At 36.5% G+C, this 15,114-nt stretch overlaps 1 protein-coding gene across 6 annotated transcripts in view; it reads right to left on the bottom strand.

The window, feature by feature from the left end:
- The window catches only part of FOXN2 (forkhead box N2), a 72,773-nt gene that overhangs the window by 11,951 nt on the left and 45,708 nt on the right, over window positions 1-15,114 (bottom strand). For 5 of the 6 annotated variants that reach the window (XM_023223838.2, XM_031934155.1, XM_023223836.2 and 2 more), the window contains 2 exons: window positions 11,664-11,728; window positions 146-214 (listed from right to left, as the gene is read on the bottom strand). In XM_023223838.2, coding sequence (XP_023079606.1) covers window positions 146-214; window positions 11,664-11,728 — 134 coding nt within the window. The remainder of the gene's footprint in view (window positions 1-145; window positions 215-11,663; window positions 11,729-15,114) is intronic. The other variant, XM_031934156.1, reaches the window with a different exon arrangement.

Genomic DNA, 15,114 nt, shown 5'->3' with positions numbered 1-15,114 from the left:
AAAGTATAATAAAACAGAAACTGAGTTACTCAGATCAAAATAAAATTTGGTTGGAAAGAAGTAATTTTGTAATAGTTATTTTATAGTCTAGGTTAAATTTGAAAAGGCACTAAATTTTTTTTTTAAAAAAGGCACAATTGCTTACATTCTAAAATTCCTTGTTCTATAGAAGTATTTAAAAGCATCATTGCAGCAGCAGCATCGATATCAGATTCTGAAAAGGGAAAAAGTAATAATATTAATGTTCTTTATAAAAGAGAGGCTATTGTAAGTATTTGCATGCACCCAAAGATAACCAGTGTTACAATTTTGGTGTATATTCAAGAAAGCATAAACATACATTAAACAAAAATGAGGTATTATATATTATTCTGAAGTCTGATTTTGTTCGCTTAAAATCATGAAACAGTTTTGCGAACAGCACTGTACAAAATAAATGGAAAGGTACCAGAAATACAAGTTCTCTTCTTTAATCATTCACAATGAAAACGAAAACTTAAACTGTTATTTCAGTAAGGTTTCCCCTTAAACAGACTAAATTAGCTAAGAATGTACATCATTACTCCTTTTATTTTTATTTTTTGCATTTTTACCTTGAATACTATCATTACCTATGCATATCTGCAGTTATGAAGTACTATGTTAATTACATGTCAGTTGCAGGAAATAAAAATATGTAATTCGTCAGTCTAGGTCATGTAAACCTATAAATGCTAAGTGAATATGCAGAAACAAAAACAATTAGTGTTGTTTTAGTCATAATTATACACAAGCCTGCAAGTACCACAAATAAATATAATATTCATGAAGTCAAATGGATACTCCATTAAAAATGGGCTTTAAAAGACTCGTAAAATCAGCAGGTTCTACAACAGATAAAGTTATGCTCTCATATCTACTTATATTTACTGCTGTAAGTTCTTCATCTTGGTGATATGTTTGTCTGAATAACTAAAGAAAAGTAAAATGGTATAATCTAAATTACACCATTAATAATTAGAAAAGTTAGAAAATATTTATACATTTTAGCTTACAAAAAGACATTTAAAATAAGACTCAGATATGAAATTTGTAATCTATATCTCAAAGGTGGAAATTTTTATTAGCATAAAGATTTCCTATTTACTTTCAATGTCTAATTTAAAAGGTATTGTAGATAAACAAAGCCATGAAGATACTGACTTGTTTTCTCTCCAACTAGACCATAAACTCTCTTCAGCAGGAAATGCTATTGTTATTGATAACACTAACAGGCTTAAGTAAATCAGATGTTGGCCGTTATGAGACAGCACATAATATTATACCTCTTTTTCCCCAAGTAAAATGTGACCTCATGATCCACAGCTAACATCTTACTGAATGGGGAGAAGCTGAAAGCGTTTCCTCTAAGAAGTGGAACAAGAAAAGGATGCTCACTCTCACCACTCTTAGTCAACATAGTACTGGAAGCCCTAGACAGAGCAATTAGGTAAGAGAAAGAAAGAAAAGGCATCCATGTTGGAAGAGAGGAAGTCAAATGTTCCTGTTTGCAGACAACAGGACCATATATATAGAAAAAACTAAAGATTCTACCAAAAAACTCTTAGAACTGATAAATTCAGTAAAGTTGCAAGATACAAAATTAATACACAAAAATCAGTAATATCGCTATACACAAAACAAACCAGATGAAAAAGAAATCAAGATGGCATTCTCATTCACAATAGCTACAAAAAATAAAATTAAAATACTTACAAAAAAGTTGAAGACAATACAAATAGACATCCCATACTCATGGATAGGAAGAATTAGTATTGTTAAAATGACAATACTACCCCCAAAGCAATCTATAAATTCTATCAAAATACCAATGATATCCTTCACAGAAATACAAAAAATCCTAAAAGTTATACGGAACTACAAAAGACCCCAAATAGGCAAAACAGTCTTGAGCAAAAAGAACAAAACTGGAGGCAAAATACTAACAGACCTCAAAATATACTACAAAGTTGTAGCAACCAAAAACGCATGGTACTGGCATAAAAATAAGACACATAGATCAATGGAACAGAAGAGAGAACCTGGACATTAATTCACATATTTACAGCCAAGTAATTTTTTTTAATATGTATTTTTTTGGAGACAGAGTCTTACTCTGTCACCCAGGGTGGAGGGCAGAAGAGTGTTCTTGGGTCACTGCAACCTCCATCTCCCAGATTCAACCAAATCTTGTGCTCAGCCTCCTGAATAACTAGGATTACAGAGGTGTGCCACCATACTTGGCTAATTTTTGTGTTTTTAGTAGAGATGGAATTTCACCATGTTGGCCAGGCTGGTCTCAAACTCCTGGCCACAAGTGATCTGCCTGCCTTGGCCTCCCAAAGTCCTGAGATTACAGGCATGAGCCACCGTGCCCACCCCAGCAGAGTGATTTTTGACAAAGGTGCCAAGAACGCTAACTGGGGGAAAGACAGTTTCTTCAATAAATGACACAAAGGAAACTGAATATATATCTATATGCAGAAGAATGAAACGAGACTCCCACCTCTCACCCTATACAAAAATCAGCTCAAAAATGGATCAAAGACCTAAATGTAAGAACTGGAACAATAAAACTACCAGGAGAAAACAAAGATGAAAAACTTCACGACTTTGGTCTGCGAAAAGATTTTATGAATGAGACCTCAGAAACTCAGGTAACAAAAGCAAAAATAAACGGAATTATATCAAACTAAAAAGCTTCTACACAGCAAAGGAAACAATCAACAGTGAAATGACAACCTACAGAATGTTATAAAATACATGCAAACTACTCCTCTGACAGAGGATTAACATCTATAATATAAAAGGAACTCAAGCATCTCAACAGGGAAACAAACCAAAACCCTCTAATTTCAAAATGGGCAAATTATCAGAACAGATATTGCTCAAAAGAAGACATACAAATGGCCAAGAAATTTTAAAAAATTAAGAGGAACGGGAAATAGAGTGTTAGGGAAAGTGGTTACAATTTTAAATATAGAGGTCAGAGAAATCCTGAAGGAGAAGGTAGGCTACAGTTGGGCAAAGACCTCAGGGAGGGAAAGAATGATATCTGAGGGAAAAGAGTATTAGGCAGAAAGAAGAGAAAGTACAAAGGATTTGAATCAATGATGTCCACATGCCACATCCAAGAGATTAGCAAAAACAATGACCTCTCCAATTCCTGTTTTTTAGGATGAAGGCTGAGACAATTTGTTTTGAGTTCAGTATTCTATCACATCTGAAGAAGAAAAGATGCAGCCACTAGCCCGTAATGTGTCTCTGTGTGAGTTGGAAAAAAGGCAAATCTTCCTCTAGGTGAATGGTTCCCTATTCAAGGCACACAGCTCGAAGAATGGAGTGTGGGCTGAATTTCAGGCCCCACTCACTGTCTTAAGCTAGGTGAACTTGCAGAGGGCACAACATGCATGGCATTATGCAAAAGCCCCAACAGAGAGATTACTTCTCCATAAACTAATTTTTCTTTTTTTTTTTTCTTTTATTTTCTCAAGACATAAGGTCTCCTCTGTCACCCAGGCTGGAGTGTAGTGGCACAATCATGGCTCACTGTAGCCTCAACCTCCAGGGCTCAAACAATCCTTCCACCTTAGCTTCCCAAGTAGCTGGGACCACAGGCATGTACCACCACACCTGGCTAATTTTTATTTTTATTTTTTGTAGAGACACGGTTTTACTATGTTGCCTGAGCTCAAGTGATCCTCCCGCCTCAGGTTCCCGAAGTGCTGGGATTATAGGTGTGAGCCACTGTGTCCAGCCTAATTCTTCTTTTTAATAAAAAAGGATCTACCTTGTTTCCAATTTTATAAAAGAGGATGTTGATGGTAAAATAATCTAACAAGGAAATACATTATAATGAGAAGCCAATTACAGAAACTTTGTCTTATAAATGAAGCACCTATAAAATCTACTTCCTAAAAAATTAGTGTATCTCTAACTTGACTTCTTCTTTTTGAGATGGAGTTTCACTCTTGTCGTCCAGGCTGGAGTGCAACAGCGCCATTTCAGCTCTCTGCAACCTCTGCCTCCTGGGTTCAAGTGATTCTCCTGCCTCAGCCTCCTGAGTAGCTGGGATTACAGGCGCTTGCCACCATGCCAGCTAATTTCTGTATTTTTAGTAGAGATGGGGTTTCATCATGTTGGTCAGGTTGGTCTCGAACTCCTGACCTCAGATGATCCACCAGCCTTGGCCTCCCAAAGTGCTGGGATTACAGGCATGAGCCCCCTGCCCGGCCTAACTTGACTTCTTTTAACAAGCATCCATTATGATTCAAGGAACATATTTTTGAAACACAACACCTAAAACTGATTAAGAGGTTTATCCTGATAACATAAGAAAGCTACGTGAACACCATTTCTGAATATTTTAAAGTGATAACAAAATTAAGTACTGTTTCTGTAACAGTAGAATGGTATGAAAAATACTCCTTAAATGTATTTATTTATTGTAGATAACTTATTATAGCTAAATTAATTTGAATTCTCCAACATGAAATTAACTTTGTGAAACCAAACACTTCTTTACAAAAGAATTTTGCCTGTATCTTATTTAAAACATTTATAAATATGCTTCCTACAATGCCTTGCCAATTAACTGTGAAAAACAGTTTAACTTCAACATTAAAAATAAGCAATAGAGAAATAACCCAAAACACCATAATTGAGAACACCTGATTATCAATGATTTGTCCAAGGTACAATATTGAACTTCGTAGAACAAAGGGAATAAAAATTCTCTGGGTAGAACTTACAAACAATTTTTAATTATAGTACTCAATCTGTTTTTGTTGATTGGTTTGTTGTTTATCAACAGGGTCTCACTCTGTTGTCCAAGCTGGAGTGCGATGGTGCAATCACGGCTCACTGCAACCTCCACCTCCCAGGTTCAAGTGATCTGCCCATCTCAGCCTCTCGTGTAGCTGGAACCACGGGTGTGCACCGACACGCCCAGCTAATTTTCATATTTTTTGTAGATATGGGGTTTCACTATGTTGCCCAGGCTGGTCTTGAACTCCTGAGGGATCCGTCTCGGCCTCCCGAAGTGCTAGGATTACGAGCATGAACCACCGTGCTCAGTCAATTTTGCTATTAAATTTAAACTGAAGACTCATTTGTTTATTGTCACATTTGAAAACACTTCATAATGGTATTTTTTCATTGATAAAAGTACTTTATGCTATTTTAAAGGTGGCTCTGTTTTTAAAAACAATATCACTATTAGCTGTATTATCTAACATATCCAGTTCATAAGGAACCAAAATTTGGTAGTTTCAAACATGCTACTGATTTCATAACTGGTTCAAACAAAACCGTGTCAAAACTGTGAATTTGGCTAAGCAGGGTGGCTCAGGTCTGTAATCCCAGCACTTTGGGAGGCCGAGGTGGGTGGATCACTTGAGGTCAGGAGTTTGAGACCAGCCTGGCTAATATGGTGAAACCCTGTCTCTACTAAAAATACAAAAATTAGCCGGGTGAGGTCGTACGTGACTGTAATCCCAGCTACTTGGGAGGCTGAGGCAGGTGAATCACTTGAACCTAGGAAGTGGAGGTTACAGCAAGCGGAGATTGTGCCACTGCACTTACAGCCTGGATGACAGAGCGAGACTCCATTTCAAAAAACAAAAAATAAACAACAATTTAAAAAACCTGTTAATTTGTGCCTGTTGATCTTTATTTCCTTAACCTTGATGTTGGGAAATTATTAAAAATAATTAAAACAATTAAAAGACACCAGTTTTAGCCATATGAGAGTAAGGTTGTAAGTCGAGCATATTTCTGTTGTTTGATTCTCAGTCCATTTGTGTAAGGAATGATATGAGAATTATAGAAATAATTTAAATGGTATAAGCTTTGTAGTAACTACAAAAGGATTTATTGTCTCTATCAAAATTAATATATACATTTGCAGAGCATCCAGATGGAGAAGCTGTCTCTTGTAATTCTCTGAAGTAGAAGAACAGTTTCAATAAATTACCAACACTTTAAGCTCTCTGGACCACTGGTTTAGTTTCATTTCAATAAGACACAAATCTTAGATTTACATGTAGCCCTAACATCACCATCAACTACCTTAATTTTATATCTGTTTGTAGTATACCAGATGCTTTTAGTAGTTAGCACAACTACTAAAATTTACTAACTGGAATGTGAGTTCCATTTTTGTCTGCTTTGTTCACTGATGTACCTTGGTGTCTAGAACAGCTCAGTAATATTTTTAAACAGGTGAATTTACTCTAAATACATACCAAACCAAACTATTTTTTTAAAAATTATTATTATACTTTAAGTTCTAGGGTACATGTGCATAACATGCAGATTTGTTACATATGTATACTTGTGCCAAGTTGGTGTGCTGCACCCATCAACTCGTCAGCACCCATCAACTTGTCATTTACATCAGGTATAACTCCCAATGCAATCCCTCCCCCCTCCCCCCTCCCCATGATAGGCCCCGGTGTGTGATGTTCCCCTTCCCGAGTCCAAGTGATCTCATTGTTCAGTTCCCACCTAGGAGTCAGAACATGCGGTGTTTGGTTTTCTGTTCTTGTGATAGTTTGCTGAGAATGATGGCTTCCAGCTGCATCCATGTCCCTACAAAGGACACAAACTCATCCTTTTTTATGGTTGCATAGTATTCCATGGTGTATATGTGCCACATTTTCTTAATCCAGTCTGTCACTGATGGACATTTGGGTTGATTCCAAGTCTTTGCTATTGTGAATAGTGCCGCAATAAACATACGTGTGCATGTGTCTTTATAACAGCATGATTTATAATCCTTTGGGTATATCCCCAGTAACAGGATGGCTGGGTCATATGGTACTTTTAGTTCTAGATCCTTGAGGAATCGCCATACTGTTTTCCATAATAGTTGAACTAGTTTACAATCCCACCAACAGTGTAAAAGTGTTCCTATTTCTCCACATCCTCTCCAGCACCTGTTGTTTCCTGACTTTTTAATGATTGCCATTCTAACTGGTGTGAGATGGTATCTCATTGTGGTTTTGATTTGCATTTCTCTGATGGCCAGTGATGATGAGCATTTTTTCATGTGTCTGTTGGCTGTATGAATGTCTTCTTTTGAGAAATGTCTGTTCATATCCTTTGCCCACTTTTTGATGGGGTTGTTTTTTTCTTGTAAATTTGTTTGAGTTCTTTGTAGGTTCTGGATATTAGCCCTTTGTCAGATGAGCAGATTGCAAAAATTTTCTCCCATTCTGTAGGTTGCCTGTTCACTCTGATGGTAGTTTCTTTTGCTGTGCAGAAGCTCTTTAGTTTAATCATATCCCATTTGTCAATTTTGGCTTTTGCTGCTGTTGCTTTTGGTGTTTTAGACATGAAGTCCTTGCCCATGCCTACGTCCTGAATGGTACTACCTAGGTTTTCTTCTAGGGTTTTTATGGTATTAGGTCTAACATTTAAGTCTCTAATCCATCTTGAATTAATTTTCGTATAAGGAGTAAGGAAAGGATCCAGTTTCAGCTTTCTACTTATGGCTAGCCAATTTTCCCAGCACCATTTATTAAATAGGGAATCCTTTCCCCATTTCTTGTTTTTCTCAGGTTTGTCAAAGATTAGATGGCTGTAGATGTGTGGTATTAATTCTGAGGACTCTGTTCTGTTCCATTGGTCTGTATCTCTGTTTTGGTACCAGTACCATGCTATTTTGGTTACTGTAGCCTTGTAGTATAGTTTGAAGTCAGGTAGCGTGATGCCTGCAGCTTTGTTCTTTTGACTTAGGATTGTCTTGGCAATGCAGGCTCTTTTTTGGTCCCATATGAACTTTAAAGCAGTTTTTCCCAATTCTGTGAAGAAACTCATTGGTAGCTTGATGGGGATGGAATTAAATCTATAAATTACCTTGGGCAGTATGGCCATTTTCATGATATTGATTCTTCCTATCCATGAGCATGGTATGTTCTTCTATTTGTTTGTGTCCTCTTTTATTTCACTGAGCAGTGGTTTGTAGTTCTCCTTGAAGAGGTCCTTTACATCCCTTGTAAGTTGGATTCCTAGGTATTTTATTCTCTTTGAAGCAATTGTGAATGGAAGTTCATTCATGATTTGGCTCTCTGTTTGTCTATTGCTGGTGTATAAGAATGTTTGTGATTTTTGCACATTAATTTTGTATCCTGAGACATTGCTGAAGTTTCTTATCAGCTTAAGGAGATTTTGGGCTGAGACAATGGGGTTTTCTAAATATACAATCATGTCATCTGCAAACAGGGACAACTTGACTTCTACTTTTCCTAACTGAATACCCTTTATTTCTTTCTCTTGCCTGACTGCCCTAGCCAGAACTTCCAATACTACGTCAAATAGGAGTGGTGGGAGAGGGCATCCCTGTCTTGTACCAGTTTTCAAAGGGAATTTTTCCAGTTTTTGCTCACTCAGTATGATATTGGCTGTGGGTTTGTCATAAATAGCTCTTACTATTTTGAGATATGTTCCATCAATACCGAATTTATTGAGCGTTTTTACCATGAAGCGCTGTTGAATTTTGTCAAAGGCCTTTTCTGCATCTATTGAGATAAATCATGTGGTTTTTGTTTTTGGTTCTATTTATATGCTGGACTACGTTTATTGATTTGCATGTACTGAACCAGCCAGGGATGAAGCCCACATGATCATGGTGGATAAGCTTTTTGATGTGCTGCTGGATTCGGTTTGCCAGTATTTTACTGAGGATTTTTGCATCGATGTTCATCAGGGATATGGTCTAAAATTCTCTTTTTTTTTGTTGTGTCTCTACTAGGCTTTGGTATCAGGATGATGTTGGCCTCATAAAATGAGTTAGGGAGGATTCCCTCTTTTTCTATTGATTGGAATAGTTTCAGAAGGAATGGTACCAGCTCCTCCTTGTACCTCTGGTAGAATTCAGCTGTGAATCCATCTGGTCCTGGACTTTTTTTGGTTGGTAGGCTATTAATTATTGCCTCAATTTCAGAGCCTGCTATTGGTCTATTCAGGGATTCAGCTTCTTCCTGGTTTAGTCTTGAGAGAGTGTAAGTGTCCAGGAAATTATTCAATTCTTCTACATTTTCTAGTTTATTTGCGTAGAGGTGTTTATAATATTCTCTGATGGTAGTTTGTATTTCTGTGGGGTCGGTGGTGATATCCCCTTTATCATTTTTTATTGTGTCTATTTGATTCTTCTCTCTTTTCTTATTAGCCTTGCTAGTGGTCTACAATTTTGTTTGTTGATCTTTTCAAAAAACTAACTCCTGGATTCATTGATTTTTTGGAGGGTTTTTTGTGTCTCTATCTCCTTCAGTTCTGCTCTGATCTTAGTTATTTCTTGCCTTCTGCTAGCTTTTGAATGTGTTTGCTCTTGCTTCTCTAGTTCTTTTAATTGTGATGTTAGGGTGTCAATTTTAGATCTTTCCAGCTTTCTCTTGTGGGCATTTAGTGCTATAAATTTCCCTCTACACACTGCTTTAAATGTGTCCCAGAGATTCTGGTATGTTGTATCTTTGTTCTCATTGGTTTCAAAGAACATCTTTATTTCTGCCTTCATTTCGTTATGTACCCAGTAGTCATTCAGGAGCAGGTTGTTCAGTTTCCATGTAGTTGAGCGGTTTTGATTGAGTTTCTTAGTCCTGAGTTCTAGTTTGATTGCACTGTGGTCAGAGAGACAGTTTGTTATAATTTCTGTTCTTTTACATTTGCTGAGGAGTGCTTTACTTCCAATTATGTGGTCAATTTTGGAATAATATGGTCATGGCCATAGTTTGCCAACCCCTATTCTAGTCTAAGACAGACCTGAAAAGGTAATACTAAAAAATTGAATCCTATTTTCAATGTAAAATACACATAAAAATAAATGGAAATGGGATACAAAACTATATACACAGTATGAATCTAGTATTTGGAGAAAAAGTATGTGTGTGTTTATGTGTGTGTCCCTGTACATACATGCATGCAAATGTATCTATTCACATATACGGCATCAAAAAAACCCCAAAGGAACTATATCAAAATGTTAACAATAAAATTAGCCAGGTGTGATGGCACCTGTAGTCTTGGCTACTTGGGAGGCTGAGATGGGAAGATGGCTTGAGCCCAGGATTTTGAGGTTGTGATGAGTCATGGACTGTGCCACTGCCCTCTGGCCTGGGTGACAGAGTGAGAACCTGTCTCAAAATAAATAAATAAATAAAAATAAAACAAAAAATTAACAATGGTATAAATGACTTTACTTTCTCTTTTATAAATGTTTTTATTGCCCAAATCTCCTATAACAAATATATACTTTTTAAAATAGAAAAATGTTAAATGGCAACAACAAAATACCCCGAATTTTTATCTGAATTTTTTATGATTTAAAATACAGTCATGTGTGCCTGTAGTCCCACCTACTTGGGAGGCTTAGGCAGGAGGTCACTTGAGCCCAGGCATTCAAGACCAGTGTGGGCAACACGGCAAGACGCCATCTCTTAAAAAAAAAAAACGCAGTCATGCTTTGTTTAATGAAGGGACTATGTTCTGAGAAATGTACTGTTATGTGATTTTGTCATTGTGTGAACATCCTAGAGTGTGCTTAACACAAACCTAAATCGTATAGCCTACTACACACCTAGGATTGCTCCTGAGCTACAAAACTGTACACCACATTACTGTACTGAATACTATTGGCAATTGTATCACAAACGGTATTTGTGTCTCTAAACATAGAAAAGGTACAGTAAATGCTGTATTAGTTTCTGCCAGGGGAAAAAAAGGGGGTACAACAAAAACACTACATAAATATTTAAAATGGTACACCTGTATAGGGTACTTACCATGAATGAAGCTTGAAGGACGGAATTGCTCTGGGTGAGTCAGAGAGTGTGAGTGGTGAGTGAATGTAGAGGCCTAGGACATTACTGTACACTACTGTAGACTTTATAAACACTATACACTTAGGCTGCACTAAATTGATTTTCTTTCTTCAACAATACATTAACCTTAGTTTACTGTAAGCTTTTACTTTTTAATTTTTTAAGCTTTACTCTTTTGTAATAACAGCATAAAATACATAATACAGCTGTATAAAAATATTTTACTTATAACCTATAAGCTTTTTTCTATTTTTAAATTAACATTTTTTTAACTTTTTAGTTAAAAACAAAGACACAAATACACACGTTAACCTGAGCATACACAGGGTCAAGATCATCAATATCACTGTCTTCTGCCTCTACATTTTGTCCCACTGGAAGGTCTTTAGGGACAATAAATACATGGAGCTGTCATCTTCCTATAACAATACCTTCTTCTACAATACCTCCTGAAGGACCTGCGTGAGGCTTTTATAGTTAACTTTTTTTAATTAGTGGAAGGGGTATACTCAAAAATAACAGTCAAAGGAATAGTAAATACACAAACTAGTGACACAGTTGTTATTACCATTATCAAGTATTAATGTATGTACATAACTACGTGCTATACTTTCACATGACTAGCAGTGCAGTGAGTCTGCTTGCACCAGCATCACCACAAACTTCAGTAAATGTGCCACAATGTTACAACAAGCTACCAGGTCACCAGGCAATAGAAAGTTTTCAGCTCCATTATAATCTTAGGGGACCACCATCATATGCACAGCCCATTGTTGACCAAAAGATTGTTGTGTGGTGCATGACTGTACTGATATTCACACATACCTCTGAGGGTTCGCATCTGGTTCTGCTTGAGTACAGAGCTTAAATAGTGAGGTGATAAAGAACCACTGAAAAACAAAAAGAAAAGCAAATGTGCTTATAAAAATTTTTATTTCACTTTTTTTCCCCTAATTTTTGACAGGTTCTCTCACTCTGTTGCCCAGGCTGGAGTGCAGTGGCGTGATTTTAGCTCACTGAAGCCTTAACTTTCTGGGCTCAAGTGATCCTCCCACCTTAGCTTCCTGAGTAGCTGGGACCACGACCATGCACCACCATGTCTGGCTAATTTTTGTATATTTTTGGTAGAGAAAGGGTTTTACCATGTTGTGCAAGCTGTCTCAAACTCCTGGGCTCAAGCAGTCTACCTGCCTTGGCCTCCTAAAGTGCTGGGATTACAGGCATGAACCACTTGCACCCAACTATTTCACTTGTTACACAACTTAAGTCACAAATACAGCTAATTTGTACCATAAAAAACAAACTATTACCTTGTTTTCTTTGCTAATACTACTCAATTTAGAAAGTCTGCCAAAGCAGAAAGAGCATAGGAGCCAAAATTAAATCACAACTATTTGGATGTTCTTAGGCAAAATAATTAATCTCTTAGTTTTTTCATCTGTAAAACAGGAATAATTAAATCTTCCACACAGGCTGTTGTGATAATTAAATAAGAATAATGCATTTAAAATGCCTGGAACAATAGATAATACATAATAGTTACTGTGTGGTTTTGTATTGGATGCTTAAGTTTGATATAATACTAATACAGGTATTACCACAGAAATAAAAGCATTTACCGGCCGGGCGCGGTGGCTCAAGCCTGTAATCCCAGCACTTTGGGAGGCCGAGACGGGTGGATCACGAGGTCAGGAGATCGAGACCATCCTGGCGAACACGGTGAAACCCCGTCTCTACTAAAAAAATACAAAAAACTAGCCGGGCGAGGTGGCGGGCGCCTGTAGTCCCAGCTACTCGGGAGGCTGAGGCAGGAGAATGGCATAAACCCGGGAGGCAGAGCTTGCAGTGAGCTGAGATCTGGCCACTGCACTCCAGCGCGGGCGACAGAGCGAGACTCCGTCTCAAAAAAAAAAAAAAAAGAAAAAAAAAAGAAATAAAAGCATTTACCAAAACACATGGTTAAGGAACACTTGGTATTGACAGCAAACAGGTATGTTCCTGATTTTATTAATAAATATAAAATTAAACTTTCTATATTCACGGGAAGACATCAACAGTTCTTTCTTAAATCCAGGAATTAAAATATTTTTGGGAAAAACTACTTCTCTTCTTTGGAATTTATGATAGTATGAAAAAATCTATTTGTTAACTAACTTAAAAGTTTATTTCCTATTCATAGTTTTACATATACTGTATCTCACTCTTTTCCTCAGACTTACAAATTCTTATATGCAAGGCTACAAAAAAGCATGTCAGATGGAACTGTTATTTTTGCCAAACAACATGAAGGGGAAAATGTTTCATTTTATATTAAGGGTTTAAAGTCAATGGTTATATATAACCCTTATGTTGTAGGTTTTATCTTTTTTTTTTTTTTGAGACAGAGTCTCGTTCTCTTGCCCAGGCTGGAGTGCAGTGGCGCCATCTCGGCTCACTGCAACCTCTGCCTCCTAGGTTCAAGCCAATTCTCCTGCCTCAGCCTCCCGAGTAGCTGGGATTACAGGCACGTGCCACCATATCCAGCTGATTTTTGTATTTTTGGTAGAGACAGGGTTTCACCATGTTGGCCAGGCTGGTCTCAAACTCCCAATCTCAGATGATCCACTGGCCTCGGCCTACCAAAGTGCTGGGATTACAGGCTTGAGCCACTTCGCCCAACCACAGTTTTTATCTTGTTTTAAAGCCACAAGATCACTTTTAACATTTAAACTTATAATTAAGGCTAAAAGATAGAAACATGAAAGTGCAATATATCAAAGACAGCAAAATATATTTGTGATGGTTTAGAAAAAATGGTGCCAATTCTTTCATATAATCTCTTTTTTTTTTTGAGATGGGGTCTCAGTCTGTCACCCAGGCTGCAGTGCAGTGGCACCATCTTGGCTCACTGCAACCTCTGCCTCCCAGGCTTAAACGATTCTCCCACCTCACCCTCCTGAGTAGCTGGGACCACAGGTGTGCACTACCCATGCCCAGCTAATTTTTGTATTTTTGGTAGAGACAGGGTTTCGCCATGTTGCCCAGGCTTAATCTTCAGTTAAAGAAAAAACCAACGCAGCTACGTAAAACACATAGGTGAACATCAATAGAACTTACCATTAGTTTCTAAATTATTATTTAGAATGCCTCATAATAACCAAAATTAATTAATAAAGATACCAATTTCCAAATGAGAATATAAAATCTGGTAACTTCTTTTCTAGGTTTCATTTCATAAAGATAAATCCTCAGTTATTCTTTTGATAATGATCCATCTAATCTACAAATATGGTAAAGAAGCTTAAAATCTCAGTGAGTGAACATACTACTGATATTTCAACTTTAGCCTTCCCAGCTATTTACTGTATTTCAGCTACAACCACTCCTCTGCAAGTTATCTAATGATACTTTAATAATTCAAATTAACCACTATATGAAATGTTGATGATTGCTGCAGCTGGGAGTTCATCATAACTTTCTCTCTACTTTTGTGCATATGTTTAAAAATTTCCATTTATTACTTTATTAATAATCTTTTTAAATTTTTAAAAAAACAAGTTAGCCATTATAAACTACCCTTAAAAGTAATTTAACCAAATCTGGGATTTTCAGTTCAAATGAAGGTAGATAATAAATTGCAGAAGACTCTAAAGTCTGCTTTAGAAAAAGGAAACAAAAATCAGATTTAAGAAGGTCAGGGTATTTTCAGATTTAACTTAAAATGAGGAAGCTAGATGATCAATAGGGGTTACTGGGATTGAAAACAAAGCCAAGGAAAATTATAAGCAAATACAGTACAATTATATTTACCAGAAAAAATAAAAACAAAGTTCAAAGCATTATTTTATTTGCCAAACGTTTAACAATTTTAGACTTGAACATACTTTTCAAGTATTATAAGTACTATGAAAAAAAACCTTAAAATAGAAAAAGAAACCTACATATGTATATAAAATGTTATGACAAACTTAATCATCTTATTAAAAAATTTTAAATATATTTTTAATTTCCTTCATTTTTAGGTTAGCATTCGTATTGCAGACAATTAAAATGATCTGATCTGTTTGTAGCTGAAATTATATTACAACTTTCTTTAGGGTTTACTTATAACATATTCAGTACTGACTATATTTCCCAGAGTGTATGTTCTCAACTAACCAATTTCCTGTTTTCTAGAAACACAAATTAGACCATAAGGAAAACTAACTTAGGCTAATGTCTTATCCATAAAGACTTCTTAAAAAAAAAAAAGAAAAGAAAAGAAACAACGGGTCAAGGATGGTGGCTCATGCCTGTA

Source organism: Piliocolobus tephrosceles, chromosome 15, assembly GCF_002776525.5.
Source record: "Piliocolobus tephrosceles isolate RC106 chromosome 15, ASM277652v3, whole genome shotgun sequence".
NCBI classification, from domain to species: Eukaryota; Metazoa; Chordata; class Mammalia; order Primates; family Cercopithecidae; genus Piliocolobus; species Piliocolobus tephrosceles.
The sequence above is the reverse complement of the archived record's forward strand: the minus strand, read 5'-3'. Positions and strand labels throughout refer to the sequence as shown.